General features: G+C 42.2%; 2 protein-coding genes across 4 annotated transcripts; both read left to right on the top strand.

Annotated features, from left to right (window-relative positions):
• Positions 1-65: 65 nt before the first annotated feature.
• Positions 66-12708, top strand: rfng (RFNG O-fucosylpeptide 3-beta-N-acetylglucosaminyltransferase). Of its 3 annotated transcripts, none has more exons than XM_011488538.4 (9): positions 66-456; positions 1859-2368; positions 5092-5140; positions 6532-6634; positions 6718-6871; positions 8214-8299; positions 8956-9121; positions 10404-10486; positions 11066-12708. In XM_011488538.4, the coding sequence occupies exons 2-9, from the start codon at positions 1955-1957 to the stop codon at positions 11139-11141; spliced, it is 1131 nt and encodes a 376-aa protein (XP_011486840.1). In that variant the 5' UTR covers positions 66-456; positions 1859-1954; the 3' UTR covers positions 11142-12708. The 3 variants fall into 3 exon arrangements, with proteins under 3 accessions (XP_011486840.1, XP_004080777.1, XP_078793709.1); XM_004080729.5 differs by having other exon boundaries at positions 134-422; XM_078937583.1 differs by having other exon boundaries at positions 167-446.
• A 2286-nt stretch (positions 12709-14994) lies between these two features.
• On the top strand, positions 14995-23760 carry dcxr (dicarbonyl/L-xylulose reductase). Its single transcript, XM_023949661.2, has 8 exons — positions 14995-15217; positions 21090-21187; positions 21573-21727; positions 21808-21850; positions 21990-22089; positions 22181-22245; positions 22387-22504; positions 23619-23760. The coding sequence occupies exons 1-8, from the start codon at positions 15166-15168 to the stop codon at positions 23720-23722; spliced, it is 735 nt and encodes a 244-aa protein (XP_023805429.1). The 5' UTR covers positions 14995-15165; the 3' UTR covers positions 23723-23760.
• Positions 23761-23841: the final 81 nt, after the last annotated feature.

The following is a 23841-nucleotide window of genomic DNA, read 5'->3' as shown; positions in this document are numbered from 1 at the left end:
CAGGCTCCTGGTGTTGTTTTTATTGTGTTCAATAAAAAAAAAAAACAAAAAAAAAAAGGAATGTGAGGGCACTTCCTGTTTGAAACGCCAGGGGGGAGGAGTCAGTCTGTCTTGCGCTCGCCGCGGGGCTCTTATTCTGAAAGTACCAGGCGGATATACAGATTGCAGCTTCCTGGAAACTTTTAGATGAAGTTGGCGAGATTTTAGAATGTTTCCAACGAGTTGAGTGGATTCAACACAGACACCCACCCCCACCCCCCGCTCCTGTTTCCAAAGACGGAGGTCCGTTCGTGCTGAGGTGGGGGGGCTCCGTGGACCGCAGTCCCGAGAACGAACAGAAGATTCGTTTCAAGCCGTCCGACATCGTCCTGTGGACGTGGACGTCATTGACGGGGATGGCACGAGCCTGAAGTCCGCGCGCGGTGGGTCTGAGCTCCGGATCGTCGGTCAGGACAGGTCAGGGGCGGTGTTTGGGTCTTCAGGGTCTGACTCTGTGTCCAGTCTAAAGTTATCCCGGAGGTTTTACCGCCTACTGACAAAGAGCTTCTGGTTCTCTGTGTGTCACATCGGTTGTTGGGTCATGAACTTCTGATCCACGGTCACCAGAATTGAACCCGCGTGTTTTTGCTCTCAGTGGTTTGATGCACATTGGCATCATCAGCTGCAGAACTGTTGTGGAAGCTGTTGGTTCAGGCCACCTTTCACTTTGAACGAGTCACCAGCCCTGGGTCCAGCAAACAACCCCATACCATCACACTTCCTCTTCTGTGTTTGACCAACAACTCCACATGTCTTCAGCTTTTCGACTATTACAAAGACTCTGCGTGATGAACTACAGCTTACGTTGTGTAGGTACATCAGTCGGTAGCAGCTTTGTTTCCTCTTTTGGAAAGTATCTTACAGTCAGAGAAGGAATACATAAATGGTGATCTGTTTATATTATTTGTTACTGATCAGGGAAAAGGGCCATGGCTACTTTAAAGACCTTCTGGTCTTCCAGCGTGCTGATTCCGTTTTATTGCTTCAGAACCTGAAAGTAATCTGGGTTGATCTTAGTGGATTGAGGCATCAAATCCACAAATGGATTCCTCCTTGGAGCAGTTTGTAATTCTATTATTCACCATTTATTTGTTGAGTTTAAAGTCCCACTCTCATCATCTTTTGATCTAGTGTTACAGTGTTTCCCCTGGTGTTTTAGTGATCCTTATGCTGCTTTTTAGGAAAAAGACAAAAATTCTGTGATGTTTTCTAGGACATAGTTTCTGCAGAGCGACAGGAGTTCATTAGAAATTCTCTTCTAAGTTGTGGATTGTTAGCTTTCTTTTTTTTTTGGAAGTGGAAGGCTCCTCTTCTGTCTCCTGGCTGGAGAAACTTTCCAAAAACGTTTGTTTTCTACTAATTTTGCTAGCTCCTGGGTTTTATTTTAGCGGTATCTCATCACGTGACCCAGACGAGCGCCTTGGCCTGCGTCACCAGTAACAGAAGGATTGAACAGAGAATCGGGCAATTTTTCAAAATAAAACATCTTTCAGATTCCGAAATAAATAAACGAAAGCCATGTACTTTATTTATTATTTCTGTGTGGCCCGGTACCAAGTGACCCACGGACCGGACCGCTGCTTTAACAGATACGGACCTTTTCTAAAGTCAGGCTCAGAGTAAAACGCTGATCCAAACGGGTTCAGTTCTGCTTGACTGTAGTGTTTGTACCTCATCAGAACACAAGCACAGAGTTGCATTTGCGGCTTTTGCTGTGTTCATTCTGCCAGACTGTTCATTTTTAAGAGGCTCTTGTGGAACACCATTGAAGTAAGTGATTGCTGCTCTAAGACAGAGCTGATGGGAGATGTCTCTGCAGGTGTGGGGTTCTGGCTGCCATGATGACGATTCTGGCTGGTGGGGGCGGACATGGCTGCAGGCCCGGAGGCTGAGGAACAAACCCAGTCCGGTCAGGATGCACACAGCCTCTGTGGGCGTCAGCAAACTCTGCTTCCTGCTGTCGGTGGCGCTCTGCTGTCTCCTCCTCCTGCTCATCCCGGCGCTCCAGCCCCCCCCGCAGGTGGACCGGCCTCAGCCTCGACCCCAGGTCAGACCCGGCCAGTCGCGGCCTGCCGAGGTCTCAGCTGGAGCTTACAGCCCTGGAAAAAGACCTTCACCCTTAAAGCTCAGTGGAGGCTCAGTGAATGAAGGAGAACTCGTCAGGGCTAAACCGACCCAGGCCGCAAAGACGGGCCCTTTTCCCAGATCCAGGCCGCTGGATAAGCTGGAGCTGAAGGACATTTTCATTGCAGTAAAGACCACTAGAAAGTACCACAAGTCCAGACTGGAGCTGCTGATCCAGACCTGGGTGTCGCGAGCAAAGGAGCAGGTGAGCTGCAGACGCTCGGTCACCGCCGCCAGCACCACACTGCTTCACCCAAGAGGTTTTTGTTTTCATTCAGGTGCTTTAGGGTTAAAAAAAAACAACAGAAAAGGTAGCCCAATGATTACTGGGTGATTGCTTGAAATGGTTTATTTCAAGCTTGAAATGGTTTATTTCAAGCAATCACATAAAAATAATACACAAAAACATTACAATCATCAGTTATACATTCATACAATGACGAAACAAACTTAGGATAATTAGACATATTAATAAATATTGCTGGAAAGGGAGTGGAAGTAAGTGAACTTCTATAATCCACCCCTGTTCTACCGTAACCATTTTATTATATGATTCATTATTATCCAGTTTATAATTTTATCAAACAGAATTAAGAATCCTGAAACATCAATAATCACATGACAAAGATGAATTACTTAGATTATTATGTAAAAAATCAACATGGCAAATGCAGATCAGTTATCTAAATTATATGCAGATTATGTTACTTAGTCATGATTAATAATAATACTATAGCAGTAAAATAGACATAACACTGTTTCAGAAATTTTCATAGCAAAAATTGATCAAGTATCAAAAGTTAAAATATGTGCAAAATGATGTTACATTAGGAAAAATCATGAATCCGTGAAGTAAAATTAGAAATTAACAGCTGTTCTTCTGGGTTTAAACAGAGTTTATAGTTCTCTTCGCTGTGATGTCTGCAGACATTAGATTAAGGTCTGTATTAGGGCTGCATGATATGAGCAAAACTTGCGATGTGCGATATTAGTGATCAATATTGCGATAACGATATAATTTGGGGTATATAAACAAATGGCAAAACAACCAAGAACATCATTACCATCTCATTGCAACAGTTTAAAAAAATGATACTCCAAATGACCTTCGTTGACGTAGGAGGCAAACATCTAACATGAAAGGGCTCATCTTATTGGTCAACATCGGAAAGGGTCCATCCAATTGGTCAAATGCATAAATGGATTTATTTGATTCGTTAAATGTTTCAAGCTGCCATAGGATTGTTTTAGCACATTTAAGGTAACAATTTATTGCGATTTTTGCTGACTTTTGCGATATGGATATTGCACTGCTTGATATTGCGATAACGATAAATTTGCGGTATATTGTGCAGGCCTAGTCTGTATCCTTCTGCAGCTGAAAGCTGAGGTCAAAATGTGATGAATCCAGGCGTCTTATTTCATGAAATAATATTTAACTCTTTGATTTAAAACTGCATGTTGGTTCAGACGTCCGTAAACAAACACTTCTCCAAGTCCTTCATGGTCTTCACAACCAGAACCTTGGACCGGTCCGGTGGACCGAGTGGTTTGAGGTAAATCCTGCAGCCTTTAACCCAAGTAGTCTCAATCTGCTTACGCTTCCTGAGAAGCCGTGCATGTTTGACACGTCCCGACACCGAGCAGGACGGAAGAGGGAGGAGTCTGCCGACCGAGGCGTGCCTCGACGTGGGCGGGGTCAAACATGTTGAGGCACGCCCACTGTGTGGAATTTTTCCTCACACAGCCAGGGGCAGTTGGGAAAAGGGGGAGTCTGAGCTGTGAATGCGGACCAGAGTCTATTATGGGATGGAAAGTTCTTCTAAAAAGACGGGACATGTTGAATGAGAAGTAATCAAAGCCTCATCATGCAGAACCTTTCTGGGTCGTCTGTCCACCAGCTGTTGTATTTTTGTGAGCGGGTCGGAACCAGGCGAGATGCTCGTCCCTGGAGCGGCTCCTCTATGCTGACGACTACGGTCTGTGAGCAATAAACATGAAAGTACAGAAAAATGATTTTAAAAACAGGACAACGATGGAGAACCTGGAGGAAATTGAAGTTCTGTTTATTGGCACCCGGGCAGATTTGTTTGCTTTCAACGACTTTAAATATAAAGTAATGAGGAATTAGCAAACAACAAAGTCTCAAATGTGGCGAGACATCCCAGAATAAGCATGCAGCTTTAGCCCAAAAACATCCTGATCAGATGAGAAAAACAGGTGTTTGTTGACAAAAATCTACTGGAGAAGCGGATGAACTACTAGTTAATGACCACGTTTGCTAGTTTTGTGGGAATAGTTCTGATCGAAACCCAAACGAACATTTCTCTATGAACTTCAAAAACCAGTGAAATGATGCCGTTCATTGGAAACTCTGGGTTTTCCAAAGCCTGTTTCTGCTCCCTGTGTTTACTTTCTGTGGGAAACGGATCCAAACGGCTCTATGACTGGTAAAGGTCGCCGACCCTTGGTCCTCATAAGCCTGACAGCGCTGTGGTTCCTCCCTTCAAGTTCCTCTCCGATCATCTTCTGATCTGTTTTCAAAGTGTTCCCAGTGGTTTTTAATCAGGATCGTGTCGTTTTCTAGGACGTAGTTTCTGCAGAGCAGCAGTAGCTCATCAGAAATTCACTGTTGCCTCAGAGTAAGCCCATGCTCATTTCCCATCATGCCTTTGTTTACGCTCTCCCGCCCTCAAAGTGGTCGTGGACTGTTGGACCTCTGTGTTTCCACGACAACACGCCTGATGGAACAGCAGAGCTGTCGGGGGCTAACAAGTGAAGCTCTGGGTTGTTTTGATGACCCGGATCAACAGTTTGAGCCCAGCTCTACCAGACTGACCCTTCACCATGATGCTGAGCCTGAACCCGGCTCTCCCTTCAGGCTCCTGCAGCTGTGGGTTCAGCTCTGACAGAGTCTCTGTGTTTCAGACCTTCATATTCAGCGATGGGGACGACAAAGACCTGCAACAGAGGACAGGTAAGAACCAGTGAAGCTTTCGTCCGTCCTGTCACTGCTGATAACTGCTCCTGCTCGCTCCGGTTGCCACATTTCTCTCCGGTTCTTCGCTTGGGTTCTCCGCTCTGACCTTAGAACCACAACCGTGTGTTGAGTCTGGGAGAAGCAGGTCGGGGAGGGAAGTCGCACGAAGTTGGGGGCGTCTCATGGTGTTGGAGCTCAAAGGTTTCCCAGATGGACGGGGACTGTTGGAGAAATGAGGCAGAAGTTTCGTGGCTCCATCAGAGGAGCAGATCTTCTTTTTTCTGGGAAACTCTCCGATCAAATGCTGCCTTTTGTTTTTGCACGTTTCCTTGTTTCGCCTCGGTTTTCCCCTCATATGCCGTCCGCTGTTGCAAACGTACAGCTGTCAGAAAAAGCAGTCGTTTGCGTTTGGTCGCTCATTTCTTTGGTGAGTCGTACAGACGTTTCTGAGTTTATTTTTATGCTTGACAATCTGCAAAAATGCGGGGATCCATATTTTCTACAGCCAGTGACCCCCAAGGATGATCGTGCACCATACCATCACACTCCCTCCTCCCCAGTGTATCACTCTGCTGCAGTGTTTGTCTTCACATATGGGCAGGATCGGCTTGCTTTTGGTCTGTAGTGGCTGATCATCCGGTTCTGCAGGCAGGAAACCAGCGGCTTTAATCGCTGCTAGAGGCCGGACTGAGCGCTGTGAGGCCTGCAGACCAGAGCCTCTGCATCCACAAACCTGAGGCTTTGCAGTCCCTGCCTGCTCCACATTCACACAAAAATGTGTTGTTATACAGAAATGCAACAAGAGAAAAGGAGTTAAACAGGTTTTAGTCTGATGAACATTAGATGGAGACGTTTTTTGTTTTACTTGTCCTGTCCAGCAGCTGAGCTAACAGAGCTGAAAACCTCTTGTGTTGGAGAGATTTTACTGTGACCATAGTGGGGAATGAATCTACAAACCAAATCTACAAGGTGTACATTTGTATAAACACGTCGATATGGAGTGACATTTAAGCCACCACATTGCACACAAAACTTTCTAAGTTGCAAATGAAAACATAATATATTTGCTTTCAAAAACTTTTTTTTTTCCAAATATTTTTTTAATGTTTGCTTTCAAAAACTGTCTTTTTCTTCTTTTTTTTTTGTTGCTTTGTCACGTTAAACGGAAACTTAGTTAAATTAAAGATAAGAATTGAGCGAGATGAGACACAAAGCATGCAAAAACATTTTACAAACACAAAAATACTGTGGAAAGCAAAAAAAAAGCAAATATTGAATTTTTCATTTGTAACTTAGAAAGTTTTGTGTGCAATGTGGTGGCGTTAACATCTCTCCATACTTCCATGATCCGTCTGCCTGTTTCTGAACGGAGACGTCTTCTGCCTCAGGAGTGAACCTCATCAACACCAACTGCTCCGCCGCTCACACCCGCCAGGCTCTGTGCTGCAAGATGTCTGTGGAGTACGACAAGTTCATCGAGTCCCAGAGGAAGTGAGTGACGCTCTGACCGACGGCGGGAGGCTCTCAGAGGGACGGCAGAGGGTCCCATCCCTGTGGGGGTTTGTGTGTTGCAGATGGTTCTGCCACGTGGACGACGACAACTATGTGATCCTGCCCAGCCTGCTGCGCCTGCTGTCCTCCTACCACCACAGCCAGGACGTCTACCTGGGACGGCCCAGCCTGGATCACACCATAGAGGCCGCAGAGAGGGTGAAGAGTGATGGATCGGTCAGTTGGCTTGCAGTACAGTCTCTAGAAAAAGGAGCAGGTTTCTTTATCCCAACACTTTGGACCTGGAAGTGACGAGGTTTTCCTACAGTTACATAACTGACATCCTCAACACAACACTGATTTATCTCTGAGGAAGCTAAAGAGTTAGAAGGACATCAGAATAACTATAAGACACAGAAAACACCGCCTCATTACATATTCAAAGAAAAGAAAGAAACTATATGTCCAACATAGATTGATTCACACTAAGGCTTATCTTAAGGGGTCTATATCACTCAAAATCATCTTTGTGAGCTCCTCAGTGTTTTATAATGTTAATTCCTCACTAAAAACAACCCCAAAGTGGTATTTTGATCCATTCATTTCTGAGTATTCCTCTACAAACCTGCTCTCTGGGCCCCAGCCCCTCCCAATCCATGAAAACGAGCGGGTTCTCACATTTTGACATCACAAAGTGAGGAACCGCCCCTTCCAGGAAGAGTCTGCGCTGCCAGCTCCGCCCCCAGGCTAACAGACACGCCCACTTTCTCTGTGGAGCTATCAGCAAAACGCTTTTATCTTATATGAACAGTATGAACGTCCATCTTTGGAAAAGTTAAGATGTTTGTTTTTTGGGAGAAACGCAGCTGAGGCCGACTCTAGGATGATGTCATGAAATGGGCGGCACCCACAAGGAGAAAGGCGGAGCCTCAGAGATCAAGTCGTCTTACTTCCTGATAGGAAAATGATCTGTAACGAGTTTACTGTGAAAGGCTTAACAGTAGCATCATATAAACCCTTTAAAACTTTTTCATGTTTTGATTTATTTCCCTCAGAAAAGTACATTTATCTGTTTTTTTTGTCTTGATTTCACCAAAGTAAATTCTGAAATCACAATTTGAACTTTACTCATTTGTTAAGGTTTTAATGGTTGACGTCTTTAACCAGAATTGTTGTCATTTTTTGCTTTAAATTTTCTTTATTTTTTTAAAGCAAAAGTTATTTTAAAAAATGTAAAGCTAAAATTTCATGGTAATTATTGACAGATTGATCATTTACACCATTAGAGGAAAGTATTTTTGTGGTTCTACTTTGGGGAGGATCAGATCCTGCAGATCTTTGTCATCGTTCTTCAATGATGGAAAGTCTCTGAAAGAGGAAAACAATCCTGTAAATATAACGTTGAAGAAAAACTGAAGTTCTCCAGAAAATTCCTCAGAATTGGACATTTTTGCAGAGATGAGATGACGAGCGGACGTCTTTAGAGACGAGGACCTCCACCCAAACCTGTGCCTGCAGAGAAGGTGGAAAGCATCCAGACGTGACCTACATTCAAACACACACTCTTTTCTGGTTTCAGGTTTCTGTCAAGTTCTGGTTTGCCACAGGCGGGGCGGGGTTCTGCATCAGCCGAGGTTTGGCCCTGAAAATGAGCCCCTGGGCCAGGTGGGTCAACTGTTTCAATCTTCCAGTTGCCTGGATTCTGTTCTGGGTGCAGTTAGAAGTGATGCTTTCTGCCCCCCCCCACCCCGTGACACACAGAGAGAGGGGGAGAGAGAGCGCCCTCTGGGGGTAGCTTGATGCCAGCCCTCTGAAGAGACACCGGCTGTGTCCGAATTCCCCCCCCTAACTACTAAAAAACTAGATGGTGCAGCACTAAGTAGTGTCCTGGAACTTAAAAAAGCAATTCGGACAAAACGCTCACCTATTTTAAAAACTGCGACTATGATGTCATCGATTTCACAAATCTAAAATCTAATGAGCGTTTTGTAATGATTATTTATGAATCCACTGTCTTCTGATGATAAAAACGCTGATGGTTTAGTAAAAAAATACATTGTTCTGCCATTGTGGTCTATATTCGCCGATCTAGTGAGCATCCATGGACTCTGTTTTTTTTGCAAAGACTTCTGGGAAATTAATTTCTAGGGTCCTGGATTTTGGAAATGTAGATTCAGACAGAACTAGAACATGGAGAACACCCTATATAGAGCGCTGCATAGTGCAACCCAACCCACCCCACATGCATCCACCCATGCGTTTGGACTGAGGCCACATGTTTGTGGAAACCGTCACAGTGGGGCTTTGTGGTGTGCTTTCAGTCTGGGGAATTTCATCAGCACCGCAGAGAAGATCCGACTTCCAGATGACTGCACCATCGGTTACATCATAGAGGCGCTGCTGGAGGTCCGCTTGACGCATACACACCTGTTCCACTCTCACCTGGAGAACCTGCAGAAGCTACCTGTTGACACCGCGCTGGATCAGGTTAGACGCCGGCTACCCAACCATAAACGGCTGGTTTACTGAAAGACCACATCACTAACGTTCCACAGTACGGGCTGACAGGAACCGCTGCTCTAACGGCAGCTTATTCACTCATCTGGAAAAGGTTTCATGCTGTTCAATTAAAAGAAGATTAACGGCGTGTTCTCCATCAACTGCACAGAATTCTTAGATATAAATTACAGAAGACGTCTAAACCGTACAAAGGTGCATAAATTAAAGTATGGTGCTGTTCCAGAGATAAGTTCTAGTTTCAGTCTGATTGACGTAAACGAAGCAGCTGGGAGCTTCAGGAAGGCGAAGAGTCATCAGCCGTCACAGCGTCAGCAGCTGGTGGGCTTCGGGCGCAGGTCTGAGGTTTTGGCTGATCAGTCGGCAGATTTGGACTCTTCTTTGCCGAGATGTAAATGCTCAAACTCTACGTTTGAGAGCATTCTTTTATTTCTAGAGGAGTTGATGGGGAGTGTAACTAACATTTAAATCTGCCAAATGAGAAGACCTAAAGAAAGATCTAGAAGCTTGTGCATGGATAGAATATACCAACCTTCCTGGAAGGAACCATGTTTTCACAGACCCGTCTGTCCAATGTCTTTTGAGGGTAAAGTTGATCCTCATCCTCTAGATTTCCTGCAGGAACCATTAAAACGGGATCTAGAGTTTCTCTTAACCCATAACTGTCACAGTAGAAGCTAAAGAATCAGACGCCAACTTCAGCCTCGTCTGACTTTCAGGGTAAATACAGAGAACGTCACTAAAACTAGTACTTATAAATGTAATCATCAGCATTTGAACAACTTTATTAGCAGCATCCTCGTAGACGGCCGGTTGTTGAATATTCTACTATTATGGTCTGTGGAAACGGCTGTCACAATAAAACCATATTTGGAGGAAATATTCCTGGTTTTTGTCAAACGCACGTTTCTCTTGAAGTTGAAGTCTTCTGTTTGCTTTGCTTTTTGTGAACTTTAACAACTCGGAGGTTTCGGTTTTATCGGTCGCTGCAGCGGCTTCTAGAAAGTGGCGGGTGGATTTTTAAAAATGTGAATGAGCGCCTTGACATGCAGCAAGAACGAGTCGGATGTGGTGGAGAGAATCCAGGTTGGGTAGTGACTGTCCCACTAACCGGTACCAGTCTGCAGCCTGGGAACATATGGAGCGTAGATTATGCTGACGTCCCCTGAAGCGTCTAAGGACGTCCCTCTAGACTCCAGATACCTGCTGATGCGCCGCTGTCACGTTCCTCACTGACCTGGTTTTTCCTCAGGTGACTCTGAGTTATGGAGGCTTTGAGAACAGAAGAAATGTGGTCGGCATCGGAGGCTTCTCGCTGTCTGAGGACCCAACAAGGTGAATGCAAACGCTATGCAAAGCCTTCTTGCTGCTCCTCACTCTGAGCCAGGCATGATGTGAAAGTCCATCATGAGGCCCTCTCATGAAGGGGCGGAGCTTCTTGGTACCCGAGGGAACAGAAGAAAAACCTGATACCTGTCTATGTTTTCATTGATTGTACAGTAACTAAAACACAAAGTCCCTCAAGTCTTCCTTGCAGGCGTCTTGGATCACTGATGTCATCATGCGGACGTTGCAGCAGAAAAAGAGGTCGCGGCGTGGAAGAGAACGTTCCAGCACGCTGGAAACGCTTCAGATCAAAGATCCAGAGAAACGATCCAAAGCTCCGCCTTTCAGGAGGAGAGCCGCTGTCCTCCACAGTAGCAGAAGCAGGGGATTGGACATGTGGGGAAAAACCCCGTCAAAGTGGTGGAGGCAGCCGGATCCAGATGGTTTTCAAATTCAAACCGGTTTAGGGGACTTCAGGCAGCTGCTACCCTCAGCATCCGACCAGGAGGAGAAGGCTTTGTGTTGTACTGCTGTGACGTTTGCCGGACGCTTGTGAACACGTCTTTCTCTGACTCTCCTCCTCCTCAGGTTCATGTCAGTCCACTGCCTCCTGTATCCAGAGACCGAGTGGTGTCCGAAGGCCCAAGCTGGAGACAGAAGCTGAACGCTGTGGGACAGCTCCCGCATGGCACCGATACATGGACCCATCCATCCACCCACCCACCCTTCACCAGAACCCGCTGGATCCAGTGTACGGACACCATGGTGGCTGGAGCCTATCCCAGCTGTTACAGAATACAAACAGATGCGATGTGCCGATGGAAACTGGAGCTTTAGTCCCCACACCTACTGAATGGGTGCAGCAGTGAGAGGTCTTCTGGACCAACCCCTGTCCAGATGTCAGGTACACTCCTGCTGCTTTTTAATCGGTGGTGTTTCTGGACAATGGCCTTTCTGCAGAGAATAACCTTTGTGAGGATCTTTAGGTTGTTTTTTTTTTATAGTCTTTTGAAGAAGGTTCCTCCTGAATGTAAGAATGTTTGACCTCAGCTCCACCTGGAGACCACGATGAAGCAGCAGAAGGCGGAGCAGTGAAGTCAATGCCAGATTTATCTACAAAGTTTTTCCCTTCGTTGAAGTTTGTCAACAGGCTTTTGACCTTTTTCTTTTACAATGTTCTTCTCATCCCGTCCTTGGAGGCTTTTTTACAGAGATGGTAGCTTCAGGTGTTTCTTACAGATTTGTCAGGTCTGTGGACCTCCAGCTGGGGATGAATCTGTGATCCTGAGGTCTGAAAAGAGCTGCAGTGTCTCATGGGAAAGCTGCTTTCAGATCTCAGTGCGACTTGTTTTCAGAAGACGATCAAGTTCCTTTTGTAGGAACGCTTCTCCACGATCCGCTAAACCTCTCCAGAGGAACAGGACTTCATGGCCTGCGATCTACGGTCAGGTCTACAAAGCCAGTGCAGGCATGTCAGAGGTGGAGCTGTGGGTACAGGCACATCCTGGTTACCTGAGGGCACAGGTACCCAGGATGTGCAGGATTCTGGCTGAGCTGTGGCTGAAAACCGGACGAGCAGACTTTCCCACCCTGAACCCCTGAACTCCTGGAAGCCTCTTTAAAGTGGAAAAGTTACTGAAGAGGATGAGGTTTCGTGAAACGACGGCGCCGACAGCTAAGCGCCAACATTCCAAGAACAGCGAGGAAAGTGAAGCGGCTGCAGGGTTTGCTGCAGCACCCATGAAGGACAAAGAAATCGATGGTTTTTGCTCAGCAAGTCGTTTCTATTTAATTTACATGTTGAAGTAAAACATTGCAAAAGCGAACATCGAGGCGGTACACAGAAAACAGACCTTTTTGTTAGCTTTGCGGTTAATTATAAAGCTCCATCAGTCCGGTTTCATTGAACTCCATCAGCTGCACTTTGCCTGCAGGGTTCAGTTCCAGCTGGTTTGTATGCAGAAAACAGGAGCTGCATGCGTTGATCTTCATGTTTCCAGTGAATTTTTCTTCATCGAGTTCAGCGATGTGTTTGGAGGAAAGACGTTCCCGTTTCATCCGTTTCTGCATAAAGATGAACTGTGGTCTTTGTCTGCCTGTAATCGTGTCAAATCCGTTTCTCCTAACAGTCCAGGCTGGGTTCCACTGCAGGTCAGTGAATCCATCGGATGTGCTTCTGTCAGTCTGACCTTTTATGTGTTCCAAACTGAATAAAGGCATCCGGAGCAGAACCAGCATCCTGGTGGGTTTATGAAAACGCCTCTGAAATCATCTTAATGGCTTTAAAGTATAGGTCCGAATCGCCGCCCTAACTACTAAAAGTTCTATATAGTGTGGCTCTGTGTAGTGCCCTGAATTAAAAAAAAAAGTTTAATTAGAACTTCAAAAGATGACACACATTCACATACATACAATGAAATTGAATTAGAATTGTAGTCTACAATACTAGTCATTGCCATGCAACATGTGAACTTTAATAAAAATAGACAGTTTTGTGGAATTTTTGTTTTTCACATATATCAGTGATTTAAAATATGAACAGGTCTCTTTATGAAATGTATTAAATAATGGTTTAATTTTTAAAAATCTACTCTTATGATTGAAACATTTTCCAGATATTAATAGATTATTAAATGTCAAATTTATTTCACCAGAAACTGCTCCAAATAATTTGATGCGGTTTTGAAACTGAATTTGAATTTTAAAAGCAATTCGGACACCATGCTCACTACTTAAACGACGGATATTACGTCATCGATTTCACATTAGATAGATGACTTTATTAATCCCACAAAAAAAAAAAAAACTTTATTAATCCCACAATGGGGAAGTTTCATTTATCTGTGGCAGCAAAAACGACATTCACAAATAATCTATATAATATAACATCAAAAAGGGACATAAAAATGACATATTAAATTATTAAAAATTATTATTAAAATGATTAATACAATTATGAAAATTATTATCAAAAATGAGATTCGTAAAAATCATCTAAAAACTTTTTTTTCACACCAAAACAAATAACTTTTCCGGAACAAAACAATTGAAAATCTTAAAAAAAAAAATGTCTTGGCCATAAAGAAATGTTCCGACGCAGTGCATTGTGGTCTCTATTCATCGAGCGAGCATTGCCGCACACTGGTTTTTCGCAGAGACTTCTGGGAAATTTCTAGGGCTCTGGATTTTGGAATTGTTTTGAATTGATTCGCTAGGAAATGGCGAACGTACTATGTAGGGAAGGAATTCGGACACAAACGGTCACCTGTTGATCAGCAGCTGTCAGGACGAGGGCAGATGAAGCTTTTGGGTTCACAGCCCAGACTGAGAAGACTGGTTCTTCCCGACTAACCGCACTGGGTTTGTAGTTGTAGTTGGGGGGGCAGGGCTGAGTGCTGATCGCTCTCTGAGTGGGTGACGCTATTGCTTGAGGAGACGTCACGTGATGCTCCTGGGAGGAGAGTACCGCCATCTTGGTGAGGTAAAGTCACTGCTGCAGTGCATGTGAACACATTTTTTGCAAAATGTCAGTTCATTGTGCGGGTTTCAGCTGCCATAATCGGAGATATTAGTCCATGAAGGAGGAAGGCATAACATTTCACAGGCAAGTATTGTAATTTTTTTTCTTTTAATCCTGTAGCGGCATCATTAATAGAACACATGTTGACATGCATGATGCTGCAGGGCTATTATCAACATATAGGGATGTACGTATAATTTGCTGTCGACATAAATTTACATTTTATTTTGTTAAACCTATATACAGTAGCCTAGGACTATGCTATTATAGTAATATAGATTTAAACATTTCTGACTCAGTGACTGAACTTTTCTTGCAGGTTTTCAAAGGATTCAGACTTAAGGAGAAAGTGGACCTTAGATATAAAAAAGAGTTAACCCAGATGGATCACTGTGGTTACCAACTAGTCATACAGTCTGGATGTGTTCAAAACATTTTGGGGAAACACATTTTGATAAGAGGCCAGTTGGCTTGAAATCTGACACATTCTATCCATGTAACACAAATTGTTTTTCTATATATCTTTTTTTAGGTTAAATCTGTTATTGACTTTTGGACTTATTGTTGACTTATTATTGATTTATTCTTTTTTATTGTTATTGAATTAATATTGGTTTATTATTATTATTATTGACTTATGTTTATATTGTTATTATTTATTTTTATTATTGACTTCCTATTGACTTATTATTGGGCTTTTCTAAATAATTTTAATTATATGTCAAAGAGGTCTAAAAATTCTACATGTTTATAAAAAAAATTCTTTGTAATAATTTTTTTATCTATAAGAAGTCCTGAAACTATGCATTTTTCATTAAAGTTTGAGCTTTTAAAGCTGCCTGTTTCAATTATTTAACAACAAATGATGTATAAATATATGTATAAATTATATATATATATATATATATATATATATATATATATATATATATATATATATATATATATATAAATAAACATACTAAGATGCCACAAAAGGCTATAGTAATCATTGTTATTTGGGCGCCAGCGACCTCACCAAGATGGCGTCGCAATCCGCCCCCGTCGTCCAGGCTTCCCAAGCGGGCGTGTCTCCTCTAGTGATATAACTCACTAGTCAGACCATCCGAACAGGACCAAAGTCTAGACCGGGTTCCGTCTGCTGCTCGCTCCAGACCTCCAGCCAGACATGGACTCCTCTTTCGCCGGAAAACGAGCCCTGGTCACGGGGGCGGGAAAAGGTACCGACCGCTGTGGTCACACATGTCACGTGTGTAACTCTGAACTCGTTGTTGTGAAACAACTTCAATGCTTAAGACGCAAAACACCGCTTGTTTATCAAATCTTTTTAATAACTGCAAGGCTGCACAGTGGTGCAGTGGTTAGCGCTCTTGCCTCACAGCAAGAAGGCCCCCGGTTCAAGTCCCGGCTGGGGGACATGAAAAACACAACATCAATTGGGGACCTTTCTGTGTGGAGTTTGCATGTTCTCCCCGTGCATGCGTGGGTTTTCTCCGGGATCTCCGGCTCCCTCCCACTGTCCAAAAACATGCTTCATAGGTTGATTAGCAACTCTAAAGTGTCCATAGGTGAGAGTGTGAGAGTGAATGGATGTGTGATTGAGGATATTCTACCCTGCGACAGACTGGCGACCAGTCCAGGGCATCCCTTGCCTACGCCCAAGTGGCCGGGATAGGCTCCGGCAACCCCGTGACCCCGAAAGGGAATAAACGGTTAAGAAGATGAATGAATGAATGAATGTACAGGCTGCATCAAATAATTGTAAGAATACTGAATAAAGATAAAAACAATACAAATGCCTTAATGAACCAAATATCAGAAGTAGTTTTTCAATTTGTCACAGCAAAGTCAGTTTGAAATCCATTTAAAAATCATGAATGCAGTTTATCCATGCAAGGAACTACTACATTTGGTTTTCAAGAACATAACTGTTCTTTCTGCGATATAAATATAGAAACACTTGATCATCTGTTTTTGAATGTATATATGTTTACAGTTTTTAGGAGGATGTTTTCTGTTGGTGCCGTCCAAAGTTTCCTTTTCTATTCAGCTACCAAAACATGTAGTATTATTTGGAGTAGTTTCTGGTGATCATTGATCTGATTTGACATTTTAATACTCTATTAATGTTTCATTCATAAGAGCAGATTTTAAAAAATTAAACCATTATTGAATACATTTCATAAAAAGTTCTGTTCACATTTTAAATCACTGAAATATATGAAAAACAAAAATACCACAATTCTAATTCTATTTTATTGTATTTTATTATTATTTTTATTTTTTAATTTTTCCTGTTGTATTTGTGCAAAGATGTGTGTCAAGTTTTTTTTAACTGAACTTTATTGTTTCAAACAAATAAAACAAATATGCATGAGAAGAACAATAGTCATAACAATGAGAAAGCCAGGGATGGTAGATGTATTACAAAAGAAATATTACAAAAACAGATTACTATGCATTGAAAATGTTCAAAGACAGACAGTTTTCATAAATACCTATGGCCTTTTTGTTTAAGCTAGTAGAAATAATATGCAAATAAGATTCTAATTTTTTCGGTATTACAGGAAAAATTGTTGTGATTAAGAAAATTTTGATTTTGAATATGAAACTTACCAAATATTTTTATTTGATAAATTGCCCATTTTATGTTTGATTCTATGTTTCTTTTTGTGTATAGGCCAAATATGATATATTCAAATATCATCTGAAATGTGTGAGTCTAATTTGTGATTTATAATATTTTTTTTTTTTTCAACTTTATTGAACAAAGCATAAACATACAAAATCCAGCATCAAAGACTCAGAAAGAGCATCAGTAATGATAGTCAATGTCATCAATCCAAACTTATTGAATCATCTCAAGAAGAAAAAAAAATAATAATAAAATAATCAGAAATATATCCAAAATAGAATATGCTGATAGAAAAATAAATTATCTTAAAATATATAAAAGGGGATTACAAAATAATGATAATAATAATATTTATAATACAAAGTTTTCTTAGAGGAGGGGATTACCTATCAAACAAAAAAGCACAAATTATTTCAGTGTTACTTGCTTTGGGTGTGTTAATTTTTTTTATATATTCATAAAACTGGAGCATCTCGAACTTAAATATGGTGAAGTTGGGAGTTGTTTTTTTTATTCTGCACTTATGAATGTAAAATTTGGAAAGGAGAAGTAACAAATTAATACTTTTTTCTACTTTTTTATCATCCGAATTAAAATATGCAACTATTTGTTTCAAATTTAAAGCAACGTTACAGTTAAATTTGCTGTTTACAAAGCATTCTAATTGGTTCCAAAATTCAAGGGAATGTTTACAAAAGTAGAAAAGATGAAGAACTGATTCAGGGAAATCAATACAAAAACTACAATTATTTTCTATATTTGAGAATTTGGATATAAACATATTTGTGGGGTAAATGTTATGTAGAATTTTTTTGTGTATTTCTTTAACTTTGTTATTTATACAAAATGTATCTGGCAATAACCAAGCTTTTTTCCAATTTATATCATTTAAAAGGTTGTTCCAAAATATTTCTCCTTTTGGTGTGATATGTCTTTTTTCACTTAAGGTATTCCGAATATATTTATTGTTGCATTTTTTATTGAGAATATCAATGCCATTAATCATTAAAGAAGAGTCAATTTTAGAGGCGTCTTGATATTTAAGGTGAGACGTCATCAGCTGAATTAATCCTGAGGGGAGAGCTTTCATTACACCATTAAATTCTTTGCTGGTTACTGGAAAACACATTTTATTTAGAAATCTGCCATAATCCAAAATCGTACCATTCTCGTCAAAAAGATCCGAAACATAAATTATTTTTTTGTCAATCCAGTTTTGTTTAAACAAAGATTTATTTTGTATTGTTATGTCTTCATTGTTCCAAATTATACTTTTGTGTGGTGAGAAATTGTGATTATAACATAACTTCCAAGCAAGAAGAGCCTGCTGATAAAAATTTGAGAGATTGACGGGAATCTTTTTGATATTATAGTTACATTTTAATAGAAATTGAAGGCCACCAATTTTATTAAAAATATTGAAGGGGATGAAATACCAAATTGAATTTGAGTGTTGAAGGCATTTTTTAATCCAGTTAATTTTAAATGTATAATTCAAATCAGAAAACTTTATGAGTTCAAACCCTCCTTTACATGAGGGGGCATAAAGTTGTTCTTTCTGGAGATAGTGACGTCTATTTTTCCATGTAAAGTTAACTAAGAGGTTATTTATTTCTTTGGAAGTTGAATCAGGAACAAATAAAGATAAGGCAGGATAAACTACTCTTGAGATCCCTTCTGCTTTAGTCAAGAGGATCCTGCCAAAAATAGATAGATCTCGTTGAAGCCACATATTCATAACATCCTGCATTTTTTTAATTCTCAAGGAGAAGTTTTGCTTTTGTCTAGATTTAATGTCTTTAGTTATACTAATACCTAAATATGTAACTACATCTTTAATCGGGATACTATGAATTTTTTCATATTTTACGTTTTTAATACTTAATATTTCACATTTTCCTAAATTAAGGTGTAATCCGGAAGCATTTGAAAAGGAGTTAATTGTGCTTATAGCAAGGTCAACTTGGTTTCTGTCTTTTAAGAATAATGCAGTATCATCTGCTAGTTGTGTTATTTTGATTTCTTTCTGAAATATAGATAAACCTAATAAGTTTGGACAATTTTTAATTCTTAATGAAAGTAGTTCTGCAACAATTAAAAAGAAAAATGGAGAAATTGGACATCCTTGACGTACTGATCTATTTATGGAGAATCTTTGGGATGTATTAGGATAAAGCAGAATAGAGCTGCTAATGTCTTTATAAAACATTTTAGCGATAGAAATGAAATTTTCCCCAAAGCCAAATAATTTCAGTGCATTATAGAGAAAGGGATGTTCTACTGTGTCGAAAGCTTTGTAAAAGTCTAAAAAAAGAATGAGTGCTTCAGAATCAATGTGTTCTGAATAGTCTAATAAATCCAAAATTAACCTTATATTATTGCTAATATGTCGATTTTTCATAAAACCAGATTGAGTCTCGCTAATAATTTCGTGTAGATTACTTTTCAATCGTTGGGCATAAACAAGAGCTAATATTTTATAATCCACATTCAAAAGAGTTATTGGTCTCCAATTTTCTATCATAACAGGGTCTTTATTTGGTTTGGGTATTAAAGTTATTAAACCCTGTTTCATTGTAGCTGTCATTTCTTGTTGTACAATGCACTCTTTGTACATCTCCATTAGATGAGGATTGATAACATCCCAAAAGTGACAATAAAATTCTTTAGAAAGACCATCATTTCCTGGAGATTTCCCATTGTTCATCTTTTTTAAGGCATTAAGCAGCTCATCTTTAGTTAAAGGATCGTCACAGATAGATTTGAATGTGTCTGAAATAGAAGGGATGTGTTCTTTTAGGTTACCTAAAAAATTTTGACTGTATTCTTCATTAAATTTGGAAATATATAATTCTTCATAGAATCTTTTTACATGGTTTGTGATTTCTGTTGGATCAGTACAAATATTATTATCAATTTTCAACTTTGTAATTGTATTTCTTTTATAATTTCGTTTTTCTAAAGCAAAAAAGTAGCTGGTATTTTTTTCTCCATTTTCTAGCCATTTTGCTCTAGATCGAATGAAGGCGCCTTTTGCAGCTTCGATGTATAATTTATCTATTTCATTTTGAAGTTGGGTTAAATTTGTCTTTTCATCATCAGAAAGAAACGTTTTGTGTAATAAAGACTGTATAGCTTCCATTATCATATTTTCTTTGGCCTGTTTGTTTTTGTTAAGAGTTTTACTACGTTCAATTGCTATGGATCTAACTTTAAATTTAAAGAACTCCCATTTCTGCTTAGCAGTCATGCTTTTATTTCCAAATATATGTTTTGCTTCTTGTCTTTGTGATTTATAATATGTGTGTCAAGTAGTTTTCATTTTACGTCATAACCGGTAACTGCCATTGCCGCTTCCTATGTTCTGACTTTCAAAATAAAAGCTAAAATTGAAACCTACAGAGCAGCTGCAGGCTGAACGGGACATCACACATAAAAACGCTGAACATGATCAGCCGCTCATTCTCAACATGTTTGTTGGCGATTAGACATGTCATGTTTCAGGCTGGCGCTCCAAACAGTAGAGCGGATCCACCAGCTGCTGCTGTGCAGCTAAATGTTGGTGGATGCCATGTTAAAAAAAACCCAAACGCCTGAAGCCGTGAGAAAACAGGAAAAACAAACGAGTAACACTATTTAATGCGATTCTTTAACAATCTACTGATAAGACATTAACAAGCAATCAGAATGTGTTCATAAGCCTTTATAAGACATTAATTAGCATTTGTAGATGTCTCAATAAAGATCTAATTAACACACCTATAGGTGTTATTTCATGTTAATTAGTGCCAATTAGTTCAAATGTGCTATAAACACATTACTATTGCTTGTTAATGTCTATAACTGGATTACCAAGGACTCCTATGATAAATTGTTACCCAAATAGGTGCAGCTTCTCAAAAGTTCATTTTTCACGACACAAACTTATATATTAACCCTTTTGCTATCCTAGGCACTTTAACGTTGGGGGTTGGGTCATCTAGACCCACTAGACAGTGCTCTGAACCTTTTTTCTTCAATGATTTGTGATCTTCACTGGTGTCCATGGATTACATGAAATCTTTCCACCTTTATCCACCTTTGTCATGGTAGGGAGAACACATCAATGGAAGGGGGGGGGTCATAGGATAGCACAAGGGTTAAAAGAAAACACACAAACAAGGAAAATAAATCTGTTAAAGGAAACAAATAGACAAATAAACCGAGAACCAGATCCAAACTGCAATGTTACGTTGGGACAGTCTGTCCATAAATAATACCTAAATACTTAGATGTTTGGTTGTGTAGAAGGCTTTAAATGAATGAATCTTCCTGCATGCCTACATCTTCATGATGCTTTGATTGCTGGGCCTGTGTGGATGTGAGGAAGTCATCTGGTGCTTTATCCTCCAAACCCCCCCAGGAGCCCCCCAGCTTACCTGTGCTGTGTTTGTCTTCACGGTAATGTTGTGCGTTAGGAATCGGCAGGGCGACGGCGCTGGCTCTGGCTCGCCATGGGGCTAAGGTCGTGGCGGTCACACGAACTCAGGCTGACCTGGATAGCCTTGTGCAGGAGGTACGCCCCCCCCACCCCCATGGCGCCACACATGAATAAAATTAAGCTCAACCTCGCCTTTCTGAGGATTTCTTCATTTTCCATGTTTAGAATTCTAGCAGGTCATCTTTTTGCACATTAATGAGCTTCATCGTGTATTTTCCAACCGTCTTTTCTCTTGCTGCATGTGTCACGCACAGACTTTTTTGGCCGTGTGTATCAGAACACGCCTCACGCGTGTTTTTGCCGGTTCGTCAGCGGGATGCATGGTGGTGGTGGTGTTACGTCATGCAGGCAGATCCCAGAACAGTCTAAAACTCCCAGCTCGTTTTTCATATTTTTACAGATGAAGTATTTGTAATGATGATGGTGAGTTTTGCAGCACTCCCCCGTCTCCCCCCTCCAGTGCGCGTCCATCACCCCCGTGTGCGTGGACCTGGCAGACTGGCCTGCAACGGAGGCGGCGCTGCAGGGCGTGGGACCCATCGACCTGCTGGTGAACAATGCCGCCTGTGCCACACTGCAGCCGTTCCTTGAGGTCACAGCTGAGCAGTTTGAGCGGTGAGGCCGTCGTGGTCAGTCGTGGTCAGCAGCCAGAGCCCGTCATCTCATGGTAACCTGCTGTGTGTTTGGTTGGACAGATCCTTTGACGTGAACGTGAAAGCTGTGCTGCATGTGTCACAGGTAAAAGCAACAGATCCGGCCTTCGGTCGGGTCCACGAAGTTCCCTTTTGTTTTGTGGTTGAGTTCATCAGAACCGCCATTCAGTTGGACCGGTATGAGAACGAGCTGCTGAGAAGGCGGCCTCTGTCTGTGTGGGTAGATCGTGGCTCGTGGGATGAAGGCTCGAGGATCAGGAGGCTCCATCGTCAACCTGTCCAGCCAGGCGTCCCAGTGCGCCCTCCGGGACCACGCGGTCTACTGTGAGTAACGGTGGGACAGGCCGCCTTCACGCCGTCAGGAACACCTCGTTCTGCTTCTCCAGTCTCCGCCTTTGTCTCCTCCTTCGCTCAGGTGCCACCAAAGGGGCTCTTGACATGCTGACCAAGGTGATGGCACTGGAACTGGGACCTCACCAGGTGGGACCTTCTAGTTTACAGTTGTGTTCACTGCTAGGACTGAGGGAACACTCAGAGTCAATCCATCTCAAACTGGATTTTAAAGCTGCTGGGAATGGGATGGTGTCCCCCCCCCCTGACCGGTGCTGTTGTTGTGCTCAGATCCGGGTGAACAGTGTGAACCCCACTGTGGTGATGACGGACATGGGGCGTCTGGGCTGGAGCGACCCGCAGAAAGCCGCGACCATGTTGTGCCGCATCCCGCTGGGCCGCTTCGCAGGTCAGACTCCTGTTCTGCTTTGACCTTTAACCTCCTGAGCAGCCAGGATTTAGCGACGCGGCTGACAGTTTTTCATACTTCTTCTTCTGTGACCAGGAGGTCCATCTCAGTTTTAACAGCAGACAAAAAATGGGTTTAAAGTTTAAGGAACCAAACCGTTGTTTGAACTGGAAACCGTCTGGATGTTCCACGACGCCTCCGTTCAAAGAATTGCTTTTTTTGTTACCATAACGGAAAACTTGATCATGCTAGTTTGTCTAGCGTCAAACTGGTGCACTGGTGTACTGCATGTGAGCATGACGGAGGTGCACACCTGCTTTGTGCAGGTCAGTGCTGTTGGACAGCAGAGTCTGCATGGTGCTTGAACAGCCAGCTCCCTGCTGTGGTTCAGCGGACCACAAGACTCTGTTCTCCAAACTAAAAACAGGAAAAAAATGTTAACCAAAGTTTTTCTGGACAGAGCTTTGTGTTGCCGTACTTCAGTTTGTGGTCAACCCTGTTCCAGACTGTCTTCTGGAAGACTTTGTCTTCTGGACTTGTCGCTTTGATAAATTGCGTTCTCCAGCGTTAGCGTCTTTTTCCCTGCTGCGTCTGTGGGGCATCTCTGTGGCGTTGCCTAAGGAGTCCGTCTCACGTCCGTCAGTTCCTTTACATTGACTCTGTTGCGTCTCCGGTCCGTCCCCCCTCCAAAACTCAACAAATCAGGCTCTATTTGTTCTCCTTCATCCCTGCGTCCGTGTAAAATGCATGTTTTATGTCATAAACAATGTCATGCTTTTATAATTCCAGAAGTAAACTGTCGTCGTGTCGTCGCGTGGGCGTGTCACCTTAAATACAAAATAACGTTTTATTTTGAAAGTACAACAGAGGTGTTTCCTCTGAAACCTGGACCTGTTTCCAGACTGAAAGTAGAACTCCTGTTGCGCTCTGCCGGACATGATGGAGGCGATGTCAACAGTCGGACTGATGGCTGAACCTTCTAGCACCGCTGCAGAGAAGAGACCCCCCCCCCCCGTGGAAATCCGGCTTTAGTGGCGCTGCAATAGCGGGTCCAGCCGCCTCTTCAGCCGCAGTCCTCCCTAAGCTCACGTGTCAAACCCGCTTGTCTGTGCAGAGGTGGACGACGTGGTGGACAGCATTCTGTTCCTGCTCAGCGACAGCAGCAGGATGACCAACGGAGTCACCCTGCCGGTGGACGGGGGCTTCCTGGCCTGCTGAGTCTCCCCAGCGTGAAAATAAAGTCAGCTTCTGCACAACCGGCTGGCGTCTGATCTGTCCTCGCTCAGACGGAATCAAACTCCTGTGGGGGGCCGTCAGGAACGGCTGGCTCCTCGGAG

Source organism: Oryzias latipes, chromosome 19 (assembly GCF_053564925.1).
Source record: "Oryzias latipes strain Hd-rR chromosome 19, Olatipes_Hd-rR_3.1".
NCBI lineage: Eukaryota > Metazoa > Chordata > Actinopteri > Beloniformes > Adrianichthyidae > Oryzias > Oryzias latipes.
Note: the sequence above shows the minus strand (reverse complement) of the source record. Positions and strands in the feature narration are given on the sequence as shown.

Bases quoted from the DNA above. Each gene is read 5' to 3' on its own strand.
- dcxr (XM_023949661.2), top strand. From the start codon at position 15,166: ATGGACTCCTCTTTCGCCGGAAAACGAGCCCTGGTCACGGGGGCGGGA. The intron at 15,218-21,089 runs GTACCGACCGCT...GTTGTGCGTTAG, and splicing joins GGTCACGGGGGCGGGAAAAG to GAATCGGCAGGGCGACGGCG. The intron at 22,246-22,386 runs GTGGGACCTTCT...TGTTGTGCTCAG, and splicing joins TGGAACTGGGACCTCACCAG to ATCCGGGTGAACAGTGTGAA.
- rfng (XM_011488538.4), top strand. From the start codon at position 1,955: ATGCACACAGCCTCTGTGGGCGTCAGCAAACTCTGCTTCCTGCTGTCG. The intron at 5,141-6,531 runs GTAAGAACCAGT...CTTCTGCCTCAG, and splicing joins AGACCTGCAACAGAGGACAG to GAGTGAACCTCATCAACACC. The intron at 10,487-11,065 runs GTGAATGCAAAC...CCTCCTCCTCAG, and splicing joins CTGTCTGAGGACCCAACAAG to GTTCATGTCAGTCCACTGCC.